Source organism: Monodon monoceros, unplaced genomic scaffold (genome assembly GCF_005190385.1).
Source record: "Monodon monoceros isolate NGI ecotype Baffin Bay Population unplaced genomic scaffold, NGI_Narwhal_1 Super_Scaffold_20, whole genome shotgun sequence".
Lineage (NCBI taxonomy): Eukaryota > Metazoa > Chordata > Mammalia > Artiodactyla > Monodontidae > Monodon > Monodon monoceros.
In genome coordinates this window covers 13,699,105-13,715,035 of record NW_021703777.1, presented here as the reverse complement: position 1 = coordinate 13,715,035, position 15,931 = coordinate 13,699,105, and the positions used below count along the sequence as shown (strand labels likewise).

At 38.8% G+C, this 15,931-nt stretch overlaps 1 protein-coding gene across 1 annotated transcript in view; it reads right to left on the bottom strand.

Moving 5' to 3' along the window:
• Nucleotides 1–15,931, bottom strand: part of BMPR1B (bone morphogenetic protein receptor type 1B) — a 161,557-nt gene that overhangs the window by 43,112 nt on the left and 102,514 nt on the right. Inside the window, exons 3-4 of the mRNA XM_029235789.1 lie at nt 2,390–2,492; nt 1,754–1,856 (exon numbers count right to left, since the gene is read on the bottom strand). Of these exons, the coding sequence (XP_029091622.1) occupies nt 1,754–1,856; nt 2,390–2,492 (206 nt within the window). The remainder of the gene's footprint in view (nt 1–1,753; nt 1,857–2,389; nt 2,493–15,931) is intronic.

Genomic DNA, 15,931 nt, shown 5'->3' with positions numbered 1-15,931 from the left:
CTGAGAGTCTGCATTTCTAATGAGCTCCAAGCCATGCTGATGCTGCTGACCCACAGGCCCACTTTGAACTGTGGGGCTTCAGACAACTGAATTAGGGGACCTTCTCCAACCAGCCATGCTGTTTCATATGCCTGTATTTTGCAAATCTTTCTCAAATATTACAAACTAAACCTCTGCACTTACTAGATTGCCTCTGTTTAGAGTCACAGGCTACTCACAGGCTGTGTGCAACCTTGGCAAAGTTAATCAACCTCTGTGTGCTGCAATCTCCTCACCTTTAAGTGGGGAATAATAAGCCTAAGTACCCCACAGCTCAAATGGGTTAATTAATGTAACAGTTATTAGCGTAATTCTTGGCTTATGTCAGCCACTTTAATTTTTAAATTTTTTATTCCTGCCTTATCCATTTGGCAAACTTCTGTTCCGCCTTAAAGTCTGCTCAGGTATCACTTCTATGAAGCTATTCTGACATCCTCCCACCCCAAAGTGAGCCACTCACTCTTTTGTGTCCTTAATACACTTTATAATCTAACTCTACAGAGATTTTCCTGCCTGAGTATAATTTAATTATTTCCATGTTTCTCTCTCATAACCTAGTGTGCATGTGTTGAGAGAAAGAACTTTCTTCATCCATTTCTGTTATCCATAACACCTAGCATGTTGACTGGCAAAATTAAAATATGTCTGTGAATTTTTGATGTGAATTATTATGAACCAATCTTACAGAGTTTTCTAGGCTATAGGATGAACCAATGTTATAAAATATTATCATCAAAACCCAGAAATGTCATTGTATTTTGTTGGGAAGATTTTCTCTCTCAAGAAATAAAAATCAATCATGACAAATCATTTTAAGCTACTTATATAAGACTTAGGACTCTATGACAATTACAAACCATTTATTTTTATGGTGAGAACAAGAAGAAAGGAAACATGGGAGCTGTTTTTAACCAGGAGTCTTTGGGGATGCAGTATGTGTCTTTTTTAATGAGCAACACTAAATGTATAGTCTTAGAATTAAACTTTCTAGATATTTTCTCCATTTTACCAATACATATGAATTGACTAAAAAGTAGTTACTCTAGCATAAATAAAAGGAAATGCCATCCAGCAAATTATCTGAATTAGTCCTTTAAAAGGTCCTTATTCTTAAAACGAATGTAGCCAAATAGCAGTTTTCGAGTGAAGTGTAACTTCTGAATAACATTTAGGGGTAAACGGAAAACACTATCTCCCTCCTCTATCCTCCTGAAACCCACTCCAAGCTCTAGACACCGTAGTTTTCTGAAGGAAATGAGGACAGGTTAAGGAAGTAAGAATCTTTTTTTTTTTTTTTTTTTTGCGGTACGCAGGCCTCTCACTGCTGTGGCCTCTCCCATTGTGGAGCACAGGCTCCGGACGCGCAGGCTCAGCGGCCATGGCTCACGGGCCCAGCCGCTCCACGGCATGTGGGATCTTCCCGGACCGGGGCATGAACCCATGTCCCCTGCATCGGCAGGCAGACCCTCAACCACTGTGCCACCAGGGAAGCCCAGAAGTAAGAATCTTAAGAGTGAAGACACATGCAACTATTTTCCTGAGAACTCCTTGCACATGTCTTTGAACGACCGTTTCATTATGTCATCTTGCCTCAGTCCTCTGCCCCAGTAGTGGAAAATGGTACAGGTAGATACATTTAGAAAAGAGCATAATTCAAGTTTTTATCTTCTTTATGTCTAAAGCTTTTCCAGCCTGGAAGCCTTCCTCTTCTTACCTCTGTTTTTTAGTGGAGGCAGTGTAGGGTGTAGATCTTTATTACACTCATTCCGCTCTGTGCAGCATTCAATTGATCTTCTTTGATGAGGAATGGGCGTGTCCTAAAATCGAACCCAAACAGCTATTAATAGGTTTCCCCTAAATTTCAAAGTCATACCATCCAAAACTAGTAAATTAATTCTATTTAGAGAAGTCACTTAAAATTCTGATAGTTTTATTCAAACATGGTGAAACTGATGTATTGTATTAGGTAATTTCTTTCAAATCATCATGTATTACCTTACTGCAACTTTTGCATTTCAACAAAATTACTATTCTATTTGTAATAACCAACGTGTGTAGCGTAAACTGAGGAAGAAAGTTTGGCTTAATGCAATTAACCAAACTGGAATTTGAGCAAGATGATCTAATGAGTCACTAAACCAGAAGTTAACGGCAAAAATAAAATGAATATTTGATTTCTAAAGGAAGGAAGAATTGACCCAATGCGAATTGTCAAATTATTTTCCAAATTACTGAAAACAAGAGAGTAAAAAAAAGACCCCCAAACAATTGTTATATCTTGTTTGAAATTTGGCTGTTTGAAATCTAGCCAATGAAAGGTTACAAAGTAGAATCAAATTATCTTCCTTACCCGACACTGAAAATCTGAGCCTTCTAGTCCTAGACATCCAGAAGTGACCACAGGCATCCCAGAATCATCTTCTTCTATCATTGTGAAACAATATCCATCTGTGCTAAAGACCAAACAGGCAAAGTAAGTGTGTGCATGTGCGTTTGCATGTGTGTGTGTCTATGGTAAAAGGAAATGAAGATGTTTATCACTTGCTTCATTGCAAACAAGAAGAAAGTCAATTATCGTTATAGGTCACCATCTGTTTAAAGAATCCCCAAACTTCCTTTTATGAAAGTTGACTAAATTATCATAAAATATTTAGTAATATCTCCTCTGTCCAGAAACTTGCAAGAAAGAAGGATCCAAACTTTCCATATAACATATAAATTACTAACCATATACACTAAATGCTAAACACTTATTTTGGTCCTTCACAGGTATCACCTTCAGAAATCCACTCTAAGAAGAAGGCAGTACTATGCTTACTTTTTATATGAGGAAACTGAGGCTCAGAGACCTTGAGTAATTCTCAAAGGCTGTACAGCTAGTGAGAGGCACAGCAGGGATTTGAACCCGTGCAGGTGAACATTTATTCTGGTTCTACTTGCTCTGAGGTAGTGAAATAAATTTATCTCTTACTAAGGCACACAGACTAAGGACAGGTAGGAGTTGGGATCAGCACAGCCTAAGTGAAGTGAGTAAGATTCTGCCATGTGGTACCCTCTGCTTCCGGGCAGGCATATGAAAACATCAGGCTTTGTGGCTGTCTTATTTGGGTGTGGGGTAAGGAAGGACAGCAGAAAGAAGGGTTTTTAACAAGACCATGGTAAGGCAAAGAAACAATACTTTTCATTTCTGTCTGGTTTTCTACATTGAAAAGAACTTTCACTTATTCTATCTCATTTAATCCTCTCAACAACAATGAGAAGTGATATTATTTCTATTTTACAAATGGGTAAATTAAATTTATGAGAGTCTAACAAACTTGTACAAGGTCACAAAACAAAACAGTTACAGAATCAAGCCTTGAATCAAGGACTTTTTGCTTCATTTCCACAGGGATTAAAAATGAAAAACAAGGACTATTATACATAGAACTATTTATAAACAGACACTACTCTCTTCACAAGCTCGGGTGATAAACACCCACAGACTCCCAATGTAAGTCATAAACCACTACTGCATGTCTAAGAAATAAAGAACTAAAGTACTAAAGTACTATCTATCTTTCTCTCATATATATGCATGTTCAGCACCCAACATAGATGTGACAACATAGTCCTAAAAGGTCATGGGAAGAAAGCTCTGAGCATGGTGATAGCCATGATTTGTGTGTTGGTCTATTTTATGTTAGTGGTAGCGGCATTCTGCCATACATTAGCGCGTCAGTTATCATCAACACCCTTAGAACTGTTTACTTGGTTTATAAGCCTCAAGCGATCCAAAATGCCTCAGTTTATAAGAACTAGCACAGCAAAGTTCAAACATACTAATGAATGGCTAGGAACAGCCAATGATAATAAATCTCTTTGTTAGACTAAGGTCAAATGCATGAATATTGCTGTAGGAGAAAGACTGCCTTGGAACAGCCCATGCTCTAAATTCTTTGGGGCTTTTTAGCCAATGTACTGAAATCGCTATGAAAATCTAAAGCATGTAAACGCCAAAGGCAATAAATAAAAGACCTGTCCCTTAGAAATTTACTTTAAACAATATAAGCAAACAATACCCATGTGATTTTTTTTATCCCTTTCCTATACATTTAGACTATATGTATAACTTACACTTCTCATCAAAAGTAAAATTCAGGAGTTAGGAATAAAGTCAGTTTAAGTTTCTGACACTAGGAAATCATAGAGCAGCTAGAAAAGTTTGATACAATAGGTTAAATCTAAAAAGACTAATTTCTCCTTAATCAGGAGGCCTCCTTAAATCAAAATCTGAGAATACAGAAATGTACTGTTAGGCAAGTTGAAGAATCAAGAAAGAAGAGAGAAAGCTGGTAAAGCTGTTGGCAGGTTACTGTCACAATGTCCTGGGAAATAAAAAGAAACATCAGGAAGAGTAAATTCAAGCTTTAAAAATGCACTCCCTCGTCTGTGAAGAGGGGGGGAGCTAAGAATAAAAAGAGAGGATGGAAACTACGTTTTTGGTGGAGAGTACGCTGTAATGTACACAGAAGTAGAAATAAAATGTTGCACACATGAAACTTATATAATGTTATAAACCAATGTTACTTCAATGAGAAATAAATTTTAAAAAAAGGGGATGGAGAGGGAAAGAGACCCTGGAAAGAAGAGTTGGTGTCCCATACGTCATAAATTTGGATAGGAACTCAAATATGTAGTTGAGGGACAAGCAAGGAGGTGAGAGAACCATTTCAAGTGCATATTACTGACAAGAAAGCAAAAATAATTTATAAGCTTCTTACTGAAATTGCTAGCTACTAAGGGACATTAACTGGAAACCTGCAGTACAATTACAGAAGCTTAAGAATTACTTGAGAACTTTCAACTCTCAAGCAAGCACAAAGGTAAACACAACTACGCTCTGGAGTCAAAGCTGATCAACGTCACCCATCACTACGAGCCATTCAACTCTTAACCATGGGCTTATTTGAACATTCTGTTGCTGGTTGCCATGGTTAAGCTTAGTTTTTAAATGTTTTATATAGATTATTATCCCAACATCCCCAGAGTGTTGAAAGTGGTAACAAGAAGAGATGAAGAAACAAAAGTTGAAATAATTTTAAACAAAATTGAAAGTAGTGAGATGTATACATGAACGCAGGATGAACCATTTGATTACAGTAATGATTGTGAATTTTAAAAGAAGACAATTGACAAGGGGGGAGAGGCAAGATAGGGGTAGGCGAATAAGAGGTACAAACTACCATGTATAAAATAAATAATCCACAAGGATATATTGTACAGCACAGGGAAATTCAGCCATTATTTTTTAATAACTTTAAATGGAGTATAATCTATAAAAATATTGAATCATTATGTGGTACACATAAAACTAATACAATATTGTAAATCAACTATACTTCAATAAAAAAGAAGACACCGTACATTTCAAAAATTCTGCGCCTGGGTTATAGGTAAAGAAAAGTAATTGACAAAACAGAACAGTTGCATAGGAACATGCTCGGTCATCAGTACTGAATGCCTCTCAACATAATGCTCATCCATGAAAAAGCAAAGCATTTGAAAATGAAAAGGTCATATGAGGTCAAAGTAGTTGATAATAAAACTTCTGTTACAACCCTTGGATTGGTCTACAGTTTCGTGACTCCTTGAATCTGCCCAGTATTCCAAAGGCAAAGGAGTGCCTGGAACATCTTGAGAGATCAGCAGGGATAAACTGCCTCAAGAGATCTTCAGTGTGCCCAAGTGAACATTTACTAGCAAGTAAGAAAGGGATATACTTAGTTTAAAGCTTTGAGGAACCAAATAATACTCTTTAGGTGGACGTGCATCCGGAGCCCGAAAGTTCTGCCCGTTTTCATTTGGGGTCAAATGGGTTTATAAACAGCCTTCTGGGCCCCAACTCATTCATTGTAGAGTGAGTACAGGGTTTATAATGTTCACCCAAGTTTTGGTCCCTTTAACTCTATTTTTCCACTAAGATCTTATGCTTCTTTATTGTAAACCCCAGGACTGTCCAGAAACAATAACCACCACAGTTGAGAAGGGACTGTTGTAGAAGTTTTCTTCTAACTAGTTTTGATCTTTATAAAGATTATTTTAACTATAAAATAATTTTTTTAAGTATTAGTTAAAAAGAGTGTATCTGATCTACCCAATCAGGGTGATAGGAAATTTTAGAGCACTAATAAAATAATCTAAAAATTATTAAATAACTCAAAATTATTATTTAGTTATTAAATAGTTTAAAATTTTGCTCTTGACAAAAACTCATTAAATAAATGGATACTTGCTCAAGTGCATCTGCACACAGGGATTAATTGTTCTCGATACCAATCAATTTATTTATTCCGATCAAACTGAATCAAATCATTTATTCCACTTTTTTTTTTTCCAGTATGTAAGAAATACTAGAATTCGTACATTTCTTTTACGTTTCAGTCAGAATCTATTTGAAAGGCTGCTTGTTTTAGGTCAATTATAAATAGGTCCTTGAGAACACTGTCTTCTAAAATATCTATTTCACATTGAAGGGGATAAACAAAGTTTTCAAAGTTTCTGTCACAGGTAAATTGGAAGATACATACAACTTTTAGAGTTGCTATTTAAATCATGTGGATTTTAGTCAGTTAACTAAAACAGCTGAAAGCTGCTTAGAGCTTTGTTAACAACAGGTAATTTTACATTTATTAGGCATACTATGCCTCAGACTGAGTTGGATGATGAGAAGCAACGGTGAGGAAGATGCAGCCTTTGCTTTCGAGGAGCTCAGCATCTATGAACCAGTTCTAGGAAAAACAAAGTGGCTCAACTTCAAGCAGGCGGGACAGAAATCACCAGCTAATCAAGTGCTTTCTACTGACTGGGGGGAAAAGGCAAAGGAGAATGTTATGCAAAGGTAATGACCAGAGTAACGGAACCCTAAGGTTTATATTTGGTTTTTTTCCCTATCTTAGGTGAGTGGGTTCCCATAGTAGTAGAGGGAAAGAGGGTACAATAGATATGACTACCACTGCTGCCCTTCTCTGGTTTGTCCTCTGAGAGGTCATAGCACTGTGGGGAAGGTGAAGTCGCAACATTAATGATGAGGTTCCAACGTGAGAGAGGCCTTTTTACTTCAACCCCAAGAAAGTATAACTATCACACGTCCTTCTCTGGCAGCCATACCAAGTGACTGAGCATTTTGTTCACTTTTGTTCATTTTTCGTAGGAGGTACAAGGTTTTTTGAACTTGTCTCGCTTTTTATGTTAAACAAGCATTTGCATATTCTCACCTCCACCACCCTGTGCGGACCCTCCCTACCTCTCACCTAGACTGCTCTGAGAGCCTTCAGGCAGGAAGCCCCCTCTTTTCTCTCAAGACTCTAGCCCATTCCTCACAGCATTGCCTGATAAATCTTATTTTCCTTCCTGCTCAAATATCTTCAATGGTTCTCTATGTATGACTGTACAGAGCCCTACAATGTTCACTTCCTATTAAGTCCAACAGCAAATGGACCCATTTAAGTATCACTTATAACTGAGAGCCACAAAGCAGAGTTATTCCTTATAAAAGACCTCATAAGTGAAGTTGAAACCATATCCTCATCCAACTGAATTATAAGTTCTAAAGAAGGACCCACCATTCTCATAAATGAAATGATTTTAACTCAACATCTTCTACTGGAAAAAAAAAAAAAAAAGATCATAAAGCTCAATGTTCGGGTGGCCTGGGCAACAGTGGAATAAACTAGATGAATAGAAGATGTACAAACAAATGAGAAGAATGCTCACTTTAAACACTCTGAGACCTGGGTCAGAAGTACCTCTCTAAAAGCGCATACCACTGCATTCAGGTTTAGAAGCTCTGGGTTAATACAAACTTTGTATAAGGGCTCTGTACAGCATTGCCTGATAAATCTTACATTTTCCTTCCTGCTCAAAAACCTTCAATGGTTCTCTATGTATAATTGTAAAGAGCCGTATATTGTTCACTTCCTATTAAGCCCCTAAGCCTTCCCTTCTGCCGTCTTTGACTCTCCAGGATACAGCTGGAGACTTATCAAATTTCTCATTTAGGCACCTGGTGTCATGTGCACATCCTTCATGCAATCGTCCAATGTGATTTATTACACCTACAAACCCTGAAAACTGCCCACGTAGGAGAATTTTGGGTCAGAACCCAATAAGATAAATGAGGAAGTTTTTAAAATTACCTTGAAAGAGAGTAAAAAAATTTTCAGAACTGGATAGACTTGTATGAGAGAGTAGAACTTGAGGGAGGTGGTGAGAAAGGGACAAAAATGACTGTCACAGACAACATCACGTAAAACAAGGAAGGATACATAAAGTAGGACCGAATTCTATACAGAAAAGAATCATCAAGGCTGAGATTACGCCTGTTAGGACAGGAAAACAAGACAAAACACTGGCATGTTGAAAGTCATACACAAAGAATTATTAAGGAGACAATGCAGCTTTCAAGGCATGCAGTGAGAGTCTGAGGTCCTAGGAATAGAATCTGGAAATGGAATAAGAAGGATACACCATGAAAAGTAACACCTAGAAAGGTAAATATTTAGAAGATAGATATTATAATGAGGGAGACTGAACAACGGCTTCGCCTCTTATTTTGAATTGTGGATATTAAAAAATGGTTCTAACATTGTATTCAGCATGATATATTTGTACTACAGCCTCTAATATGCATGCCATTAGGCAATGTAAATGGCATGGATATTGGAAGCAGACACATCTGCACCTGATAGGAATCAAGGACAAAAATGACATGATCAACATTCCAATAAGAATGCTGGCTGGTAAAGTAATTGATGGTACTCATGAAAAGTTTAAAAAAAAAAAAAGGGACTTCCCTGGTGGCACAGTGGATAAGACTCTGCGCTCCCAATGCAGGGGGCCTGGGTTCGATCCCTGGTCAGGGAACTAGATCCCACATGCATGCAGCAACTAAGTAGCCTGCCTGCTGCCACGAAGACCCGGCACAACCAAATAAATAAGTATTTTTTTAAAAAAACCAAAACCCTCTAAACTTTGTATATGTTCTCTGAATTATCATGTGGGATTTCAGAATCTCTTTTAAGTATGATGCAATTTTGATTTGGGCCACTTTTTGGATTATTCTCTCCAGGAAAGTGGGAGTGGTAATGAGCATGAGATCTACCTAGGACACCCAGCTTGGCTACAATCTGCCTGGTACCAGCCCTTATCTAAGCCCCAAGCAAGCACACCATTGTCTTTAGAACTGTTTTACCCAGAAGTGCAAGATTTAGTGCAGTATTACTCGAAGTGTGTTCCCTTGCAAACTACTTGTTACTGGTCTGTGAGTACATTAATACAGAAATTGAAACTTGTATATACTGCAATAAATTTAGCTCTGTTGAATTTAATTAACAGACAATAGAAAAATGAAGCATGCAATTTGTAGGTATTTTTAAATTAATTTTCCTAGTAATTCATTTTTATTGTAGTTTAGAAAGTATCAGTGCACAATTTATTGGGGAAAAAAACTTTGACCAGCGATAGCTTGAGGAGTGCTGATTTGGAGTGCTTATAGGAATGGAGGTAGAAAGGCCTGGACCTATTTAGGTCTAGGGGCACAGGAACAAAAACCAGCCCTGTGATTCAGACATGACTGACCTCAGCTCACAGGAGACTCAACTGGAGTCAATACGTCGTTAGAAAAATGTATGTATAGTTTACTCAAGAATGAATATTTCTGCTTGAGAGTCAGGGGTTAGCTGTTGGTCAAAAATTCAGTACTTTGTAAACTGGGCCACAATTTCTTTTCACTCATTTGGGCATGAACACTGAGTGACGTACTAAAAATTACTTAACCTCTCAGAGCCTCAGATTTCTCACCTGGGAAGTACAGATAATGTTACATTCTTTAGAGGAGTGCTGTGATGATTAAAGATAGGTGAAAGTGGGGCTTCCCTGGTGGCGCACTGGTTGAGAGTCTGCCTGCCAATGCAGGGCACACGGGTTCGTGCCCCAGTCTGGGAGGATCCCACATGCCGCGGAGCGGATGGGCCCATGAGCCATGGCCGCTGAGCCTGCGCGTCCGGAGCCTGTGCTCCACAACGGGAGAGGCCACAGCAGTGAGAGGCCCGCATACCGCAAAAAAAAAAAAAAAAAAAAGATAGGTGAAAGTAAGCGTGCTAGTAGTAAAAAAGCTCAATAAATATTAGTTTTCTGTTGACTTCTACAAGTTAACCGATGCATGCTATCATGGTATACCAGCGTGTTTTGAGGGGTTCCATTGTGACTGATTGCTGGCTTTGTTGTATTTTTGTTTTCTTCTTCTTTGCTATTATAAATCAAAGGTTGGAAACCATACAATTCACAACGCATCCCAATCTGCCCCCATATCTACTTCCACATTAAATATTTCCAGACTGCAGTTATCAAGGTCAACAAACCTGATGGCTGGATTTCAGTTCTCCTAGCAGCATCTAATATGGCTGACCTTCTTCCTCCCTCAGTAAACTTGGCCTCAGTGACACTATACTCACTGCTTCCCTGCTAATTCTGAGTTTCCTAGGGAGAGCCTCCTTTACCCAAGCATTCAAGTCTCAAGGCTCAGTTGTACTCTGGTAGATTAGGTTGTTCTATTATTATTCTCAATTCTTCATGCCACACTCTAACCATGGCTTCCCTTTCACTTTGAGCTTGAGGATGTCACTTGATTTGGTAAATGGAATGTTAGAGGACATGACACAAGCAGAAGCTTTAAAAGGTTCCTTCCTCAAACTCATCTGAGAAAGAATTTTGGGGCTTCCCTAGCGGTGCAGTGATTAAGGATCTGCCTGCTAATGCGGGGGACACGGGTTTGATCCCTGGTCCGGGAAGATCCCACATGCTGCGGAGCAACTAAGCCCATGCGCCATAACTACTGAGCCTGCACTCTAGAACCCACGAGCCACAGCTTCTGAAGCCCGCGTGCCTAGAGCCCAAGCTCTGCAACAAGAGAAGCCACTGCAATGAGAAGCCCGCGCACCACAACCAAGAATAGCTCCCACTCACTGCAACTAGAGAAAGCCCGCATGCAGCAATGAAGAACCAATGCAGTCATTAATTAATTAATTAGTTAGTTTGTTTATTAAAACAAACAAACAAACAATATGCCCTTGGTAGCTGCCAGTCCAAGAAGAATGAAGAAATGTTGGGAGCAGGCCGGAAGCCAAGCCCACCCAGGCCAGCACAGCCCAGCACAGCTGCAACCCACAGGAAGACACAGGAGTGAAATAATAAATGTCTTCAGTGGTAAGAATCACTGTGATTTTAAGGATGCTTATTTCACAGCGAAAAACTGACGAACGGACATTGGTTCAAGATGGCGGAGTAGAAGGACATGCTCTCACTCCCTCTTTCGAGAACACCAGAATCACAACTAACTGCTGAAAACTCATCAACAGGAAGACACTGGAGCTCACCAAAAAAGATACCCCACATGCAAAGACAAAGGACAAGCTGCAATGAGATGGTAGGAGGGGCGCTATCACAATAAAATCAAATCCCATAACTGCTGGGTGGGTGACTCACAAACTGGAGAACACTTATACCACAGAAGTCCACCCACTGGAGTGAAGGTGCTGAGCCACATGTCAGGCTTCCCAACCTGGGGGTCCGGCAATGGGAGGAGGAATTCCTAGAGAATCAGACGTTGAAGGCTAGCGGGATTTGATTGCAGGACTTCAGCAGGACTCAGGGAAACAGAGACTCCACTCTTGGAGGGCACACACAAGGTAGTGTGCACATCGGGACGCAGGGGAAGGAGCAGTGACCCCATAGGAGACTGAACCAGACCTACCTGCTAGTGTTGGAGGGTCATCGGCAGAGGTGGGGGGTGGCTGTGGCTCACCAAGGGACAAGGACACTGGCAACAGACATTCTGGGAAGTACTCCTTGGCTTGAGCCCCCCCAGAGTCTGCCATTAGCCCTACCAAAGAGCCCGGATAGGCTCCAGTGTTGGGTCGCCTCAGGCCAAACAACCAACAGGGAGGGAACCCAGCCCCACCCATCAGCAGACAGTCGAATTAAAGTTTTACTGAGCTCTGCCCAAGAGAGCAACAACCAGCTCTACATACCACCAGTCCCTCCCAGCAGGAAACTTCCACAAGCCTCTTAGATAGCCTCATCCACCAGAGAGCAGACAGCAGAAGAACTACAATCCTGCAGCCTGTGGAACAAAAAACACATTCACAGAAAGACAGACAAGATGAAAAGGCAGAGGCTATGTACCAGATGAAGGAACAAGGTAAAACCCCAGAAAAACAACTAAATGAAGTGGAGATAGGGAACCTTCCAGAAAAAGATTTCAGAATAATGAGAGTGAAGATGATCCAGGACCTCGGAAAAACAATGGAGGCAAAGATCAAGAAGATGCAAGAAATGTTTAACAAAGATCTAGAAGAATTAAAGAACAAACAGAGATGAACAATACAATAACTGAAATGAAAACTACACGAGAAGGAATCAATAGCAGAATAACTGAGGCAGAAGAACGGATAAATGACCTGGAAGACAGAATGGTGGAATTCACTGCTGCAGAACAGGATAAAGAAAAAAGAATGAAAAGAAATGAAGACAGCCTATGAGACCTCTGGGACAACATTAAACACAACAATATTCGCATCATAGGGGTCCCAGAAGGAGAAGAGAGAGAGAAAGGACCTGTGAAAATATCTGAAGAGATTATAGTTGAAAACTTTCCTAACATGGGAAAGGAAAGAGCCACCCAAGTCCAGTAAGTGCAGAGAGTCCCATACAGGATAAACCCAAGGAGAAACACGCCAAGACACAGAGTAATCAAATTGGCAAAAATTAAAGACAAAGAAAAATTACTGAAGGCAGCAAGGGAAAAACGACAAATAACATACAAGGGAACTCCCTTATAAGGTTAACAGCTGATTTCTCAGCAGAAACTCTACAAGCCAGAAGGGAGTGGCATGACATACTTAAAGTGATGCAACGGAAGAACCTACAACCAAGATTACTCTACCCGGCAAGGATCTCATTCAGATTTGATGGAGAAATCAAAAGCTTTACAGACAAGCAACAGCTAAGAGAATTCAGCACCAGCTCTACAACAAACCAGCTCTACAACAAATGCTAAAGGAACTTCTCTAAGTGGGAGAAACGGGAAGAAAAGGACCTACAAAAACAAACCCAAAACAATTAAGAAAGTGGTAATAGGAACATACATATCGATAATTACCTTAAACGTGAATGGATTAAATGCTCCAACCAAAAGACACAGACTTGCTGAATGGATACAAAAACAAGACCCATATATATGCTGTCTACAAGAGACCCACTTCAGACCTAGGGACACATACAGACTGAAAGTGAGGGGATGAAAAAAATATTCCATGCAAATGGAAATCAAAAGAAAGCTGGAGTAGCAATACTCATATCAGATGAAATACACTTTAAAATAAAGAATGTTACAAAAGAAAAGGAAGGACACTATGTAATGATCAACAGATCAATCCAAGAAGAATATATAACAATTATAAATATATATGCACCCAACATAGGAGCGCCTCGATACAGAAGGCAACTGCTAACAGCTATAAAAGAGGAAATTGACAGTAACAATCATAGTGGGGGATTTTAACACCTCACTTACACCAACGGAAAGGTCATCCAAACAGAAAGTCAATAAGGAAACACAAGCTTTAAATGACACAATAGACCAGACAGATTTAATTGATATTTATAAGACATTCCATCCCAAAACAGCAGATTACACTTTCTTCTCCAGGATAGATCACATCTTGGGTCACAAATCAAGCCTCAGTAAATTTAAGAAAATTGAAATCATATCAAGCATCTTTTCTGACCACAACGCTATGAGATTAGAAATCAGTTATAGGGAAAAAAACACAAACACAGGGAGGCTAAACAATACATTACTAAATAACCAAGAGAGCACTGAAGAAATCAAAGAGGAAATCAAAAAATACCTAGAGACAAATGACAACGAAAAAAAAACGATCCAAAACCTATGGGATGCAGCAAAAGCAGTTCTAAGAGGGAAGTTTATAGCTATACAAGCCTACCTCAAGAAACAAGAAAAATCTCAAATAAACAATCTAACGTTACACCTAAAGTAACCAGAGAAAGAAGAACAAAAAAACCCCAAAGTTAGCAGAAGGAAGGAAATCATAAAGATCAGAGCAGAAATAAATGAAATAAAAACAAAGAAAACAATAGCAAAGATCAATAAAACTAAAAGCTGGCTCTTTGAGAAGATAAACAAAATTGACAAACCATTAGCCAGACTCATCAAGAAAGAGGGGGAGAAGACTCAAATCAATAAAATCAGAAATGAAAAAGGAGAAGTTACAACAGACACAGCAGAAATACAAAGCATCCTAAGAGACTATTACAAGCAACTCTATGCCAATAAAATGGACAAGCTGGAAGAAATGGAAAAATTCTTGGAAAGGTATCTTTCCAAGACTGAACCAGGAAGAAACAGAAAATATGAACAGACCTATCACAAGTAATGAAATTGAAACTGTGATTTAAAATCTTCCAACAAACAAAAGTCCAGGACCAGATGGCTTCACAGGTGAATTCTATCAAACATTTAGAGAAGAGCTAACACCCGTCCTTCTCAAGCTTTTCCAAAAATTGCAGAGGAAGGGACACTCCCAAACTCATTCTACAAGGCCACCATCAATCACCCTGATACCAAAACCAGACGAAGATACTACAAAAAAAGAAAATTACAGACCAATATCACTGATGAATATAGATGCAAAAATCCTTAACAAAATACTAGCACACACAATCCAACAACACATTAAAAGGATCATACACCATGATCAAGTGGGATTTATCCCAGAGCTGCAAGGATTCTTCAATATATGCAAATCAATCAATGTGATACACCATATTAACAAACTGAAGAATAAAAACCATATGATCATCTCAACAGATGCAGAAAAAGCTTCTGACAAAATTCAACACCCATTTATGATAAAAACTCTCCAGAAAGTGGTCATAGAGGGAAACTACTTCAATATAATAAAGGCCATATATGACAAACCCACAGCAAACATCATTCTCAATGATGAAAAACTGAAAGCATTTCCTCTAAAATCAGGAACAAGACAAGGATGTCCACTCTCACCACTATTATTCAACATAGTTTTGGAAGCAATCAGAAAAGAAAAAGAAATAAAAGAGATAAAAATTGGAAAAGAAGAAGTAAAACTGTCACTGTTTTCAGATGACATGATACTATACATAGAGAATCTTAAAGATGCCACCAGAAAACTACTAGAACTAATCAATGAATTTGGTAAAGTTGCAGGAAACAAAATTAATGCACAGAAATCTCTTGCATTCCTATACACTAATGATGAAACATATGAAACAGAAATTAAGGAAACACTCCCATTTACCATTGCAACAAAAAGAATGAAATACCTAGGAATAAACCTACCTAGGGAAACAAAAGACCTGTATGCAGAAAACTATAAGATCCTGATGAAAGAAATTAAAGATGATTCCAACAGATGGAGACATATACATGTTCTTGGATTGGAAGAATCAATATTGTGAAAATGACTATACTACCCAAAGCAATCTACAGATTCAATGCAATCCCTATCAAATTACCAATGGCATTTTTTACAGAACTAGAACAAAAAATCTTAAAATTTGTATGGAGACACAAAAGACCCCAAATAGCCAAAGCAGTCTTGAGGGAAAAAAAATGGAGCTGGAGGAATCAGACTCCCTGACTTCAGACTATACTACAAAGCTACAGTAATCAAGACAATATGGTGCTGTCACAAAAACAGAAATATAGATCAATGGAGCAGGATAGAAAGCCCAGAGATAAAACTATGCACCTATGTTCAACTAATCTATGACAAAGAAGGCAAGGATATAC